The 14,419-nt window shown below is 42.2% G+C and overlaps 1 protein-coding gene across 2 annotated transcripts in view; it reads right to left on the reverse strand.

Annotated features, from left to right (window-relative positions):
• Window positions 1–1,038: 1,038 nt before the first annotated feature.
• Window positions 1,039–14,419, reverse strand: part of ELOVL5 (ELOVL fatty acid elongase 5) — a 74,705-nt gene continuing 61,324 nt past the window's right edge. For both annotated transcript variants that reach the window (XM_081857414.1, XM_081857413.1), the window contains exons 5-8: window positions 9,363–9,534; window positions 5,895–6,019; window positions 5,006–5,140; window positions 1,039–3,616 (exon numbers count right to left, since the gene is read on the reverse strand). In XM_081857414.1, the coding sequence (XP_081713540.1) occupies window positions 3,485–3,616; window positions 5,006–5,140; window positions 5,895–6,019; window positions 9,363–9,534 (564 nt within the window). In that variant the 3' untranslated portion in view covers window positions 1,039–3,484. The remainder of the gene's footprint in view (window positions 3,617–5,005; window positions 5,141–5,894; window positions 6,020–9,362; window positions 9,535–14,419) is intronic.

Below are 14,419 nucleotides of genomic sequence, written 5' to 3' on the forward strand. Positions count from 1 at the left end.
TTCTTTTTTTAATGATGCATGCACAGCTATCTGCACTATTATAGTCACTACTGAGTTAGTGTAACAGAATCAACAAATTAGGAGGCAGAGACAAATACAAAATGGGACACCTACTGGTATGAACGAGAAAGACCCAAGTTCCTCCTCATCTATATGTGCAGGTGTGGACTACTTTGGTATAATTCGAAAGGGGGGGGGGGCAACAACTAAATAATGATCAAATGTGGACAATCCCGTAATGTTACGTACAAACGAGGAATCCTGATTTATAAAAAGCAGTGGCTGGTTTCTAAACAAGGCAACTTCAAACCCAAACATTATGAAGCTGGCTTGTTTAACTAACCATTGTTTTGTACATTATACTTAGCGGGATGCGGGTGGTGCTGTGGTCTAAACCACAGCCTCTTGGGCTTGCCAGTCAGAAGGTCGGCGCTTCGAATCCCTGTGAAAGCGTGAGCTCCTGTTGTTCAGTCCCAGCTCCTGCCAGCCTAGCAGTTTGAAAGCACAACAGTGCGAGCAGATAAATAGGTACCCCTGTGGCAGGAAGGTAAACGGTGTTTCCGTACACTCTGGCTTCCGTCACGGTGTTCCGTCGCACCAGAAGCTGTTTAGTCATGCTGGCCACATGACCCGGAAAGCTGTCCGTGGACAAACGTCGGCTCCCTCGGCCTGAAAGTGAGATGAGCGCAGCAACCCCATAGTCGTCTTTGACTGGACTTAACTGTCCAGGGGTTCTTTACCTTTTTTTTTTTTACCTTAATACTTATGCAAAACTAAACTTAGGTAAATTACTTATCCAAGCCTTGTGGCAGAAGAGACTACATGAGCCCAGTGTTTATAGGCTCATGCAGGTCACCCACGTAACACTAAGCCATGGTTTAGTGGTCAGTTGATGGCTTCATTTGCACATAACAGAACTGTTTCACTTCCACGGCAAAGCTTCTCAAATCCACTAAGATGCCACTGTATTAAAACGCAGGCACAGGTACTCAATAACAATTTAATGATTAAAAACACAAAATGTTGACAATGTCGATATTTCAGACAAGCTAGTTTTTTTATTTTTAGCACACATGTTTAGACAGCATATTTTGAATGATGAAGCTGCTGTATGAAATATGTAAAGACTTTGCAAATCAGTACCTAGAAACCAAGGACACATATATACACACAAGCTTTGAGAACATAAAGCAGACAAACATAAACTGGTTCTGCCTCTCATTTCAAAAACAAGCAAAAAATAAAAAATAAAAATAATATGCGAGCCCATTAGGGAAAACACATTAGTTCCCCCAATATCAGCTGTGCAAAAACATGGTAAAACTGATATTTGTATAAATATCAAATTATAATTAATATATAAACTTGGGGGATGGAAGCAATAGGATGGCTTGAGACAAATGAATTTCAATGACCAACAAGTTAGTAGGCTAAAACTCCACCAAATTACATAGTATATCCATTAAAGGTGCCTGCTTTATGACATTGCAAGTGTGTGTGGGGGGGGCGGGGAAGTTTCCAACACACTTTATACAAGTTTCTTAATAAACTTTTAACAGGCTGAGGAAGTACAGGTGAAATACACAACACACACTAAGAAACAGACATTCATCACCAACCTATTTCCAAGGGTTTTTCGCAAGACAACAATAAAAGTCTGGCATGGCCCAATTTGCACACTTTCCAGCACACACACACACACACACACACACACACACCCCTTTGCTATAGGCACATTTTTTAAGTCAATGGTTTGGATCCAAAGGCTGACTCCATATGAGTGAAGAGTATCTCTGCTTGCTCTGAGGGAGCTCCCCATTTCCCCTCAGCTGTAGCCCCCCTTGCCACAAGCCAAACCCCATCTTCATCATTCTCAAGGATCCTCTGAACTCCGGGTCAGCTTTCTGAGAAAAAGGGAAGTGATGGAAACCCTGTTCTGCCAGTGGGATTCCACCTGTGGCTGTTGGAATCCGACTCAAAGCTTGCAAGCAAGCAAGAAAAACACCAGCTAAGAATTGCAAGCTGAGTTTTGTCAAACAATGGAGAATGTGGACATGTCACAACTTCTGCAACAGTCAGAAAACTGCTTTGCAGTTAAATTGCAGGTAGGTCAATGGTTGGCTGGCCAGGATGCAACCTGGAGATTCACTTTTACATCTTTTAAACTTTTAACGAACTGGGGGGATGAACCAGCTGTGGCTTCTACACAGTTCCTGGTCAGAAGGATAGGGAAGAAAAATGCCGCAGGTGGTTCATCTCACACTTCTGTGGCAATTTTAAAAGGGACAGGCTACAACTTGGGAATGTCGATTTTTAAAGGGAGTAAGATGTCTCCCCCCCCCCATTGCATTCTCTAATGCTGAAAGAAGGGAAGAGAGTCAGCATTCAGGTACGGATGCTGCTTAAGTGCCAATTAACTTCCCCATCACTTGTGCAAATTAAAACCTAGTTGACAAAATCAAACTGAACCACCAAACTGCTGCAGACTTGTGATAATGGAATTAAAAAGACAGTAAGCACAATCAAATGTCTTTCTCCTGCACAAGTCGTGACTGAAATGAAGAGTCCAGCTTTTCCAGTGAATCTTTCATTTCAAAAAGATCACGTGTGGGAGAATTACTCCAACTTCAGTGCAACACAGAGCAGACTTCTAGTTGACTCACAAAAGGAGCCCAACTCATCTAGGATGGCTTCTCAATAGTCCATTTTGTTCTTGGGACCCTCAAATACAGGGGCACACGCAGGCTGCATCATTGATCAAGAGTGCACATGAGCATGTGCAAGCTGTCTTATCCCAGCTGCCACCCAACAAGCATTTTGAAGGGGGAAAGCTATTATTTCTACACATGTGCACCGTTCACAACAGACACTATAGCATGTCTATTTGGTAACTGGGTCTCAGCCCCGTGAGAAGTCGCTCCCAGAGTCAAAACATTTCCATACATTTTCAAACCAGTATTAAGTTTTGGGCCCTGCTTTACTTCAAATTTAAGGCATGTGTGTTTTAAACTACTGGGGAAGGAAAAACACCTTAACACAGACAAAAAAACCTTTGTTGTACAAATCACAATCACATGCATTATCTACAGTTAAAAAATGTGAGTTTGGATTACAGTCTTGAAATTGTGAATCATAATTCAGCACCTATCATATTGACTAGTAAGGCAACTGCAGTGACGAATATATCTATGTATTTATATATAGATATATGCACACATACTACAATAATACTCCCTTCCACAGTTTACACTCGTGTCTGTGACCACCCAGTATGATCAACACCATCAACTTGAGCCTATGGATAGTTTCTAGGATGTTTTGCACTTGTTAAGTCCTACATAAATCAACACTATTCTAGGCAGGAATAGCTACAGTAGCTGTCAAGAATTATATCAGTGCACAACACATATTGTGCTTACAATCAGATGATTTTTGTTGTTGTTGTTGTTGCCCGGAATATCAAAATGGCTTCTCAGTTTGGTCTTCAATCCTTCCTTTGTTTTCTTTGCTTCACATTGTTCTCAAGGGAAGAAAAGCTATTTGTATACCCGTTCACAGCAGCCATGGAACCATTCTGATACTCTTTCCTTCTGGACGCTGCCTTTTTGTTGTAAGTCTAAAAAATAATAATCACATAGGTCAGTAGTGAGCTTTCGTCCCACACAGCAACAAAGCAGCAAACTTACCAATTTCATTTTGTTATTTAACAAGCATCTTGCCCCTTCATATGGACGTAAGACTAGGAAGCATACACCCTATTCAGATTCAATGACAAAACATAACATCCCTGTTTGATATCTTGGTATGGGAGCAAAGTATGGTTTGTACAAACCACAACTTCCCATATAAAATGGAACAGGAAACTACAGTTTGTTGGCAAACTAGTGGGAGGAAGAGTGGCCAAAGGAAAGGCAAGAATGAAACCAAGGCTCTTGCTTATGTGCCCCTAAACTATGGTTAATGTCAACTACAGTTTGTTGAAACAAGCCAGTTTCTTAACCTATAATTTGAAGTTGGCTTGGTTTCAAAGCTACCATAGTTAAGATTAACCAGTCTGCTGAGTTCAGACGACACAGAAAGCTGTGGTTAATCTAAAACTGAGGTGGAAGTTTCCCAGCTCCCCATGCTTGGGCAGTGCATGAGCTCATTTCTGCAACACTAAACTATGGTTTCATTTCATATGGCCAATGTCACGGATGAAGGCACTTGTAGTCCAGCAACATATGGAGAACATCAGTTTGGGGAAGGCTTGTTTAGCATTACAGCAAAACAAAACAAATATATATAGTATCTCTATCCACTACTTATAGCTACTCTTTTCCTATTAGAACAGAAGGCCATCGAATATGTCTTCAAGTTGTTTCTTCTCCAAAATAGCTCAGAAAAAAGTAGTTTCCTTCATTAAACAAGTTGCTTTAAGTTATACCTGACTTGATACCACAGCAGCTGGTCCCAATCCTGTTTAAGTCAGTTGTGCCTATGTTCCATTGAAATCATTGGGAAAAGTTAGTTGCAACTAACACCAATGGGATTTAAATGCAAATGGATTTCTCTAAACAGGGACCAGCTACTGCAAAGTAGCTGCAGCCACTAGGCCAAGCACATTTCCATGTCAGAAAAGTCCATTTCATTCATTTGAAATGCTTTTTGGACCAACACTGGGGGGGCTGGGGGGGTTAGTCAAGTCAATAGGAACTGACTGCCCCTTGTATCTGTTACATAAGATTCTAATGGCAGCAGAGAAGGCCAATCCTCTCACATAGCGGCAAGTGCATAAGAGAGAGTGCAAGTTCCCGTCTCCATTTGTTGCCTACGGTTGGCAGGGAATGCTTCCTGTTGCTGCGTTACGGCACCAAAGTAATTATAAAATTGACTATTGGTGGTCCTCCTGTTAACCAACAGTCCAGTAATTTTTAGAAGTGCATTCTGATACACAAACTTTCTAGTTGTTATTTTCTTTATCAACATTTGCAAAAAACAAAAAAAGGAATAAATCTTAATTTACCTGAATATAGAAATTTGTGAAAAGGATAATTAAGGAGATCATGTAGCCTATCTGGAAGTACAGCCATCCCAGGGGAAATGGACAAGGATAAACCACCCCACAGCTTGTCTGGAAGATTGTCAGGACAAATTGAGTCTGTTAAAGGTAAAAAAAAGAAAAGAAAAATGAAAGGATGAACAAGAAAACAGACAAACAAAGGAGTACATTGAAGCCATTTGCTATGTAGTAGTATAGCTGGGTATGAATGTGGAGATTTTAAATTGCCTTTTGTACCTGGCTGTAAGAGATTGGTGGTTGTGCCCCTTGGAAGACCCCATTGCTCTCCAAGTGGGAGATGGGTAGGTACCACACACCCTGTACAAGTTTAGCCCCTTAGCTGTGCCATTCAATTAAGCTCAGGTATTCGCAAGCAGCATGGCGATATTATGAAAGGGGGAGGAAAGACTACAAGTTTACTTATGTATCTCAAAATCTATCACCTTCCCAAGGCAGCTCACATTGAAAACAAAGGAAGCTACTGCAATCTCTACTGTAGGGTCACTGCTTAAAAATATATCATGTGGCTGGTCTTAGGTTCACAAGGGTTGAGTTAGACAGTGAAAAGAGCTGAGTATTGCTCCCATTCCTCCATGGTTAGCAAAGCATAGTAAAGCTCGACTTACAAGTGACTTGGTGTACAAGTGAGAGGTTTGTAAGCAGTAGCTAGGGCATAAACGGTTCTCCACTTCTGTTATATGCAGCTTTGTCATCTTAAAAAGATTCTGACCTCCAGTCTGAAGGGGGCATTATATAACTAAATGTCCCCCATTAGAGTAACACACTGTAACAGCCACCATAAGCACATGGGCATATGAGGGGAAAAGAATGTACAGAGGCACCATTTACTCACCAGCTGCCCCTGCGTGATATACTTCTTCCACCAGAGATATGGACGCATGGATGGAACAGCCGATAACCCATAATAGGAATACATGAGGACATGGATAAAGCTGTTAAGGGTGGCACCAAAATAGGCTGGAAACAATACAAAGAGATGCTAGTTGATTTTTCTTTATTTTTTGCAAAAAACACACACACAAAAAACATGCTTAAACTGTTGTTCTATGCAAGTTTAAACCACTAAACTGACCCGGTGAACTTTCCTTTTCTTTTTTTGCCAATTAATTTTTTAGTGAATTTAACTTCAAAATTAAAACAAATTTAATTAATTAATAAATAATAATAATAATAATAATAATAATAATAAGAAGTTGACTTCCCGTCCTCCCTCCCTGGTGTTTCCATTCTTGCCCTCTCCTTCTGTAATATATAACATACTTTTATCTATTACATATTCCCTTTATTACAGTTAATTATTCATTTATTTCCCGCCCCCCCATTTCAATTCCTATGACCTGCTGAACTTTTCAAAAACTAAATGCAAAATTGCAAATGCAATGATATAGAGAGAGAAAGAGAGAGAGAGAGAGAGACAATCACAGATGTCGAAAGCCAATCTGCCATGCACATTGGGTTTAACTGCCTTAAGAGCAATGTCTCTCCCCTCCTAAGACTGGCTTGAACTGTGTTTTTAAGAGGTGGGCTATGAATGGTAATCCCCTTCATGGATCACTGCCTTGTCATGGCGAAGGGGCTTGAATAATTCAGAGAAGCTATGAGCTATGCCGTGCAGGTCATAGCGGAGAGTTTAGACTAAATGTGATCCACCAGGAGAAGGAACTGGCAAACCACTCCAGTATTTTGCCAAGAAAACTCCATGGACATAAAAAAGGAGAAGCTTAAAGAAGAAAGTGAGAGTTTTCAAGGCATGCTCTGGTTCATGGGGTCACGGAGAGTCGAACACGACTAGGACGACTAAATAACAACATGAATGGTAATAAGATTGCCAGCTCCTTCACAGGCTCTGGTCCTGAATCCAGTTGCATGTGACAACAAGCTTTCAGCCTTTAGGTTAGGGACATTCACTCCATCTGCATAGTAAGGCAGAGATGGAAAAGGAAGCCCTATCTGTACCAGGTCGTATATGCAGAAGCTTTGCAGCTGAATGGGTACCCCAATGTGAATTCACACCCAGATGTGCATCATCAAAGAACTGATGCCACCAAGGGCATCAAAGTGCAGCAAGAAGCAAATGTTTCCTCATCCTTTCTTTCAGTGGGCTGGTACAGCAGCTACAAACACTGGATTGCCAGCTCTGAATATTCTCCGTACAGTTTGCAAGTGTCGTTGTTCATTCAAATTTGTTTTCTCCTGCCTTTCCTTTAAAAGAAATGCTCAAATGTGGCTTACAATTTAACCAGCACATTTTTTAAAAATGCAAAGATTAATTACAATAAAAAAGAGAGCAGGCTGAGTGTGCGTTTGTTAAAAAACCAGAAGCGTTCCTATTGGGTATACAATGGACCCTCTGGATACGAACTTAGTTCGTTCCGGGGGTCCATCCGCAACCTGAAAAGTCCATATCTGGAGGTGCTGCTTCTGCGCATACATTCATGGGGGTGAAACAACCTGCGTTCACAACCCGAAGTTTACGTATCCAGTGGGATACATAAGTAGAGGTCCGACTGTAGTAGGTGAAGAAATGCCAAAGAGAGATCAAAAACTGTTGATGTATGCAACTACAGCAGCAAGGACTCTTTTAGCCCCCAAATGGAAAGAGTGGCAGACGAAGATGATGGAATATGCAGAATTGGCGAAGCTGACCGGGAAAATTAGAAACAAGCATGATCAAGCTTTCCAAAAGGACTGGGGTAAATTTGTACAATGTTTGAAGGACAATTGCAAACAACACTAGCAGGATTGATCTAAAAGTCTTGTAACGATTATGATTCATAACTTCTTATATTTATTTAAAAATGTGCCAATTGAAATGATGAAAGATAAGTAGGAAAAAATACAAATATGGAAATATGGAAACCATGAGGTGGGTGGGAGGGAAGTTGAATAGCTCATAAGAGCAAAAAAATTACTGTGGAAAAATAAGGATGTATTTAAATGTTACAAAATGGAAAATTAATAAATATTATATTTAAGAGAGAGAGAGAGAGAGAGAGCGCGCGCGCGCAGGCTGGCAGCAGGTAAAACAGTTCTACTGAGGTTGGTTATGATCACGTAGAATCATGGCAGTTCACATGCACTGTTCTTTGAAGACTTTTGGAGTGCCAGTTTCCCACTGTACTTAAACAAATCCAGCTTGCCAGCCAACCACAGAGCAAGCTTGCAAGTAATATTTGACCAGGGAACAAATTAAAAGGCCATGTCAAAGACGAGGAGCTTCATGGATGAAAGCTTTGGCTTCAAGTTATTAGAAATTGTGTATGCAAAGTCGATGGCTTGCTAAGAAAACCCTAAGAGCAGTTGGATAAAAGTGGAAAGAACAGAGGGAGATGTACAGAACTGAAACAGCTTTGAGGAGGAGGTTGCTGTTAAGCCTTTCCTCCATACAGAGGGGAGGAGTTGTGAGCAGGAGCCGTTTCCTGCATTGGCAGGGGGTGTTTCAGCCCCTGCCTAGCTGGCCTGGTTGCCGCACCATGCACCCAGGTAGCCAACCAACCAGGTGGAGGCTTGAGGACAGGGTTTTGTCGCTCACATGTGGCCGCGGCAGCACTTCCCTTTCATTCCGCTGCTGGTTTTTGTCGGGATCACCCACCCTCCCTTTAGTTCACTGCTTGGTTCTTGACATTGCTATGGACCTGTGGTTGGTTGCCTTGGTTGTCCAAGGGGCCTGGTAAGAATTTTTATCCAACTGGCAAATTGGCACCAGCCACTTGGTTTTTTGCCTACCCTGTAGCAAATCGTCACAACTTTTAGGTATTGGCGGTTAGGCATTGGAATATGTTTGTGTATTGAAGGGCAGGGTGTGGCCATTGCCTACTCCTCCACTTTATGGGTATTCCGATAAAGGAATCCGGCGGTCGTGGATCCTGTCCGATGCCCTTGCTGGTGGCTAGGGCCATGGCACGACCCCCGGTAACATCAGGGGGAACTTTCAGTTGTATTTGCATCAACAGGCTCCTCCCACTGGTGGTTAACCCTTTTTAGACTCACCCCTCCCTGAGGGGGTGGAGTCATGCTCTGTTGTTTTAGCCAATGCTGTAATCAATAAAGTTGTGGCCTTTTTAAACCCATTAACCTAATATACTGTGTCCATGTGTCTTTCTTATCCCCAAGTGGGTGGCGGGTCCTTGAATCACAACAAGCTGCTGGCAAACAGCACAACCCTACCCATTTCCAACCAAGGAGACTTTTTCCCCAAAAAGTGAAGGTATGCATTAACACACCCTCTTCAAACAGAAGGAGTCTTTCAGGAAATGCACACACGCACAGGTCTCTAGTCACGAATTACAAGAATACTTACAGTGGCCACAAGGCACCCAGTTCATAACAAACCACCAGATGTTAAGCATTGTTGCATGGTGATAGACGTGAAGAACGGTGATCTGGTGGTTATTTTTCCGTAATATAAAGAAGAAAGTATCCATGAACTCGATGAGCTTTGAGAAGTAGTACCACCAAAGGACACGTATGATCTAAAAGGAGAGGGAAAGAGGTCAGGCATTTGTTCCACTGAGGCAAATGAAATAAGACAGCTCATGGCAAATTCTACTGACCCAGCAAATAATCTCTCCCCGCCCCTCAGATCCTGGTGATCAATAATCATTGCAATATAGGCCTAGTTCAAACAGAATGCTGTGTCATTCATTTGAATCCAGCCTAGCATACTAACCATGGTTATTTTGTAGCAACAAACCACTATTTAAAGCCATAGCTTGGCCGATGCATGTGAAACCATGGCTTGCATTAAGTGCAGTGGAACACGCCAAGCTACACAGGCATGAGGCAAGAGCAGGAGGTGGGAAACAAAGCTTTGTCTGGTCTCTGAGGTTCTTTTAACCATGGTTTGTTCAACAAGTCATGAGCAAACGATGGCTTAGTGTTACATAATATGCTTTGCCAATAACAGCACTATGGTTCAGAAATGATGATCTCAGGAAGCAAGCCAGCAAAATGGTTTAGCCATGTTTGGTTGATGGTCTTCAACAACCATGGGGGTAACTGAAAATTGGGTTATTGGGTGCTCAGCCATACAGTGTGATAGTCATGATCTATCACCTATCTATCACCTATCACCTATCATCTATCTCTCTCTATCTATCTATCTATCTATCATCTATCTATCTATCTATCTATCTATCTATCTATCTATCATCTAGCTAGCTAGCTATCTAGCTATCTATCTAGCTATCTATCATCTATATCTATCATCTATCTATCATAATCATCTATCAAAATGAATAAGCCACTTATTTATTTTTTAAAAAAAACCACCTCTAAGCAGTTCACATACAGTAGTCATAAGAAAATAGCAGTAAAGTCTACAGACTTTGAACCAAGAAGACATAATAAAACATAGATCAAAGAATTGTAGAGTCAAAAGGGACCATGGGAGGGGTCTAATCTAACCCCCTGCAATGAAGGGATCTTTTGCCCAAAGTGACCCTCAAAACCCACGACCCTGAGCTTAAGAGCCTCATGCTCAACAGACTGAGCTATCCCCAGGACCACTTTAAAAAACAGACTTAAAAGATACTTGAAGGCACAAATACTTAGTGGCAGCTCCAGCCCTGTGTACCAGCGCTGCCTTCTTTCTGACCTGATGCAACAAGTAGGCTATCATGCTGTTACAGGCAGATGAGGAAGGTGGGAGTTGCATGAGGCAATGCTGACTGAGTGGCAGAGGAGGCCTCTCCCTTCTTATCTCTAGGTACTGAACATGGCCCCTTAGATGCTGACTCATGTGCTAGTCATGTCTGAGAGAAGGCCTTGTCCACAAAGATGTACAGCACCTCCTGACTGGGGTACCCTGACCAGGGTTTAATGTGCCCACATCCAATGATGTGCTGGGCCATTGTACACAGCAGATGTATGGGTTGGTGAATGGGATTTGTGGCTTTCTGACACCCTTCCCGGAAGCCTCTTTGTGCATTAGTTACCAGAACAGGGTAACTTGCTCCATGTTCTCTGCAGGGCTTTGGTCTTGACCTGAGAGTTGTTGATTTTGCTAGGTCGAAAGCAGCTTGCTATGTTGTCCCAAAGACAGGGAAGTTTCAAAAACAGCCGGCAATGCATGTGTGCTGTTCAAAATAAAGTAAGGTGCTTTCTGGGAGGACCTAAGTCCCCGGGCATGCTCTGGATTGTAGTCATAAAACCAAAACAGTGAATAAAGCAAAAGAGGCAGTGATTTAGAAGCCTATTCAAGTGTACCTCAGGTGCACCAAGACACTCAGGGGAGAGGTTTTAATCTCTACACTGCTACTGTGATCTCCAAAGAACAATCTGAGCAACAAACAGAGGATTGTGCTACTGTATTCCCTAAAAGGAAATGGCTTTCCTCCAGGCTGGGGAGAATGAGGCGCAGAAGATTGGGCTGATGTGGAAGGAGAGAAAAACTGCTGCAAGCAAGCAACCGTAATGTGAAATCACGAAGAATTCTTGTTCCACAAACATGCCAAAACCTGTGTGAAGATGATGTTACAGGACACGGAACGGTTCAACCTCATGCCTGACACTGAGAACTTGAAAACCAAACTGGAGTTCAGAAAGGTGAGCAGACAGTTATCCACACTGTTATATGGAGAAGAGCCGATTTTGGAAAAATTAGGACTTTTATTTGTCGTGAAATCTTTCCCACATTTCTCTCTACAGGAAGTTTATTTTCAGTCCAATGCACATAAACCTGATGATGATAATGATGATACTGTCCCCCATTTTGTGGAATCCCTCTCAACGTATAACATCATCTCTTCCCTAACATATTAATCTTATTTCTATAATGTCAATGAAAAGAAGAAGAAAGAAGAGTGTGTAGACTCCAGCTAACCTGCTGGTTGGAAGATGAAGACAACAGCTAAGTCTACTTTCAATAAATTGAAAGAACACTACTGTCCATTTTAAGCCCATACACTTCACACACAAATCCAAGACACCTCATGCTTATTATTGTTTGGTGCTATGTCTCCTGGTTTGGTAAGAGCCTACCTATCTGGTTCTTTGGTAAGAGCCAATCACCCTTTCTGGTTTGGATGATACAGAGAACTCTGGTATAAAAAACCCAGACATCTGTTCTGAAGAGAATCACCCAAGCAGGTGAGAGAAAGTATACAGGGGATGGCTCCTTCCCATTTGAACAAGACATGGTTTATCAGGCCAAGATTGTGACATCTGAACTGGCCCCAAATTTCATAATAGAGAGATTCTGAAAATTAGAAAGGAAACTCATTGGCATGATTACATGGCCTGACCTTTCAGTGATGTTTCAAAAGCTCTAGGCATGAGAACCCAAAAGGCATGTCACGATGAACTTCTGGGACTGTACCAGTCCAAAAAGTCCTAAAGAAACTTGAAGGGCCACAATTGGCCCCTGGTCCTGCAGTCCCGTCCCCCCGGCCTACTGGGTTTTGGCACCACTGACTAAATTAGCCGTCCAAAATTTAGCTGAGTCGAGTTGGTGTCACCCATAACAGCGTCCTAAAGAAACCTGGGTTGATACTGCTCATGCTTTTAACATCTACACATCTGAAATATCTTTCATTCTTTTCTTTTTTTAAAAGGTAACTTGTAAAAGCATAAGCTTATCGATTTGCGTCAGCTAAAGCAAACTAACATGGAAAACAGAAGAAGACAGCTGATTTTCCCGGGATGCCGCAAAACAACACAGAAGTGGAATCGTCTTGTAGCCTTCATTAAAGAAGTTACTCGCTGCTTTTGAAATGTAGACACTTGTAACAGGGTCATTTCTTTTCATGTTTTAAAACACTGCTTCTGTCTGTGATCTAATTTTATCATTTTATATAATGAGTTGTGCACTACATCTGTCTCACAGTGTCCTCTCGAAGGATATGAGATACTTCATTCTTTGTCGCTAGTTATTACTGTTTCTCCATTCAAACTGTCACATGCAAATGTCAGAAAGTGTTTCCTTAGAAGTGTTCAGTACTATAAGAAACAAAGGAACTGAAAATGAGGGAATTAGGCAATTATGATTCTTATTTGTTCACTGGCTATAATGGGAGATGTAATTTTCAGGCACTATGTTCTGAGGGAGAGACAAGTTAAAAATAGTTTCATGGTTTTCCAGTTCTTTTGACTGCAGGCCAATTTCAGATTTGCTTTTATAAGAATATTTTGCTTGCTGGACACTGACAGGTAAAGAAATCTATCTGAGATATCCTGGCAGGATACAGAAATGTTCTAATAGGGTTAACACTAAGACTTCAACATCTAACACCCCAGGACAGAAAGAGTGTGGAGCTCTTCCAGGATTCTCAATTTAGCCATGAACTTCACTCACTAATCTTGGGAAAGCTATTACTTCTCAGCCTATCCTACACAACATGAGCTTTTTTTATTTGAATGGCGGCTAATGGATTGAAGTTGAATCCTGACAAGACAGAAGTACTGTTTTGGGGGGACAGGGAGCGGGCTGGTGTGGAGGACTCCCTGGTCCTGAATAGGGTAACTGTGCCCCTGAATGACCAGGTGCGCAGCCTGGGAGTCATTTTGGACTCACAGCTGTCCATGGAGGCGCAGGTCAGCTGTCCTGGGCATGTGTCCAGGGCAGCTGTCTACCAACTCCACCTGGTACGCAGGCTGAGACCCTACCTGCCCGCAGACTGTCTCACCAAAGTGGTGCATGCTCTGGTTATCTCCCGCTTGGACTACTGCAATGTGCTCTATGTGGGGCTACCTTTGAAGGTGACTCGGAAACTACAACTAATCCAGAATGCGGCAGCTAAACTAGGGATTGGGAGCAGCTGCCGGGACCACATAACACTGGTCTTGAAAGATCTACATTGGCTCGCAGTACATTTCTGAGCACAATTCAAAGTGTTGGTGCTGACATTTAAAGCCCTAAACGCCCTAGGCCCAGTATACCTGAAGGAGTGTCTCCACCCCCATCGTTCTGCCCGGACGCTGAGGTCCAGCTCTGAGGGCCTTCTGGCGGTTCGCTCATTGCGAGAAGCAAAGCTACAGGGAACCAGGCAGAGGGCCTTCTCGGTAGTGGCGCCCGCCCTGTGGAATGCCCTCCCATCAGATGTCAAACCGATAAATAATTACCTGACATTCAGAAGAATTCTTAAGGCAGCCCTGTTCAGGGAAGTTTTTTAATCTGTGATATTTTACTGTATTTTTGGTTTCTATGGAAGCCGCCCAGAGTGGCTGGGGAAACCCAGCCAGATGGGCGGGGTACAAATAAATTATTATTATTATTATTATTATTATTATTATTATTATTATTATTATTATCTTTTTATTTAAGAGCACCTCTAAACTGCTCAGTATTTAAAAACATCTAAGTGGTGTCCAATAATGCAACATAAAAACAATAAAACAGTATCCTAAAAACAGAGATAC

Source organism: Podarcis erhardii (assembly GCF_964252035.2).
Source record: "Podarcis erhardii genome assembly, chromosome: 3".
Lineage (NCBI taxonomy): Eukaryota > Metazoa > Chordata > Lepidosauria > Squamata > Lacertidae > Podarcis > Podarcis erhardii.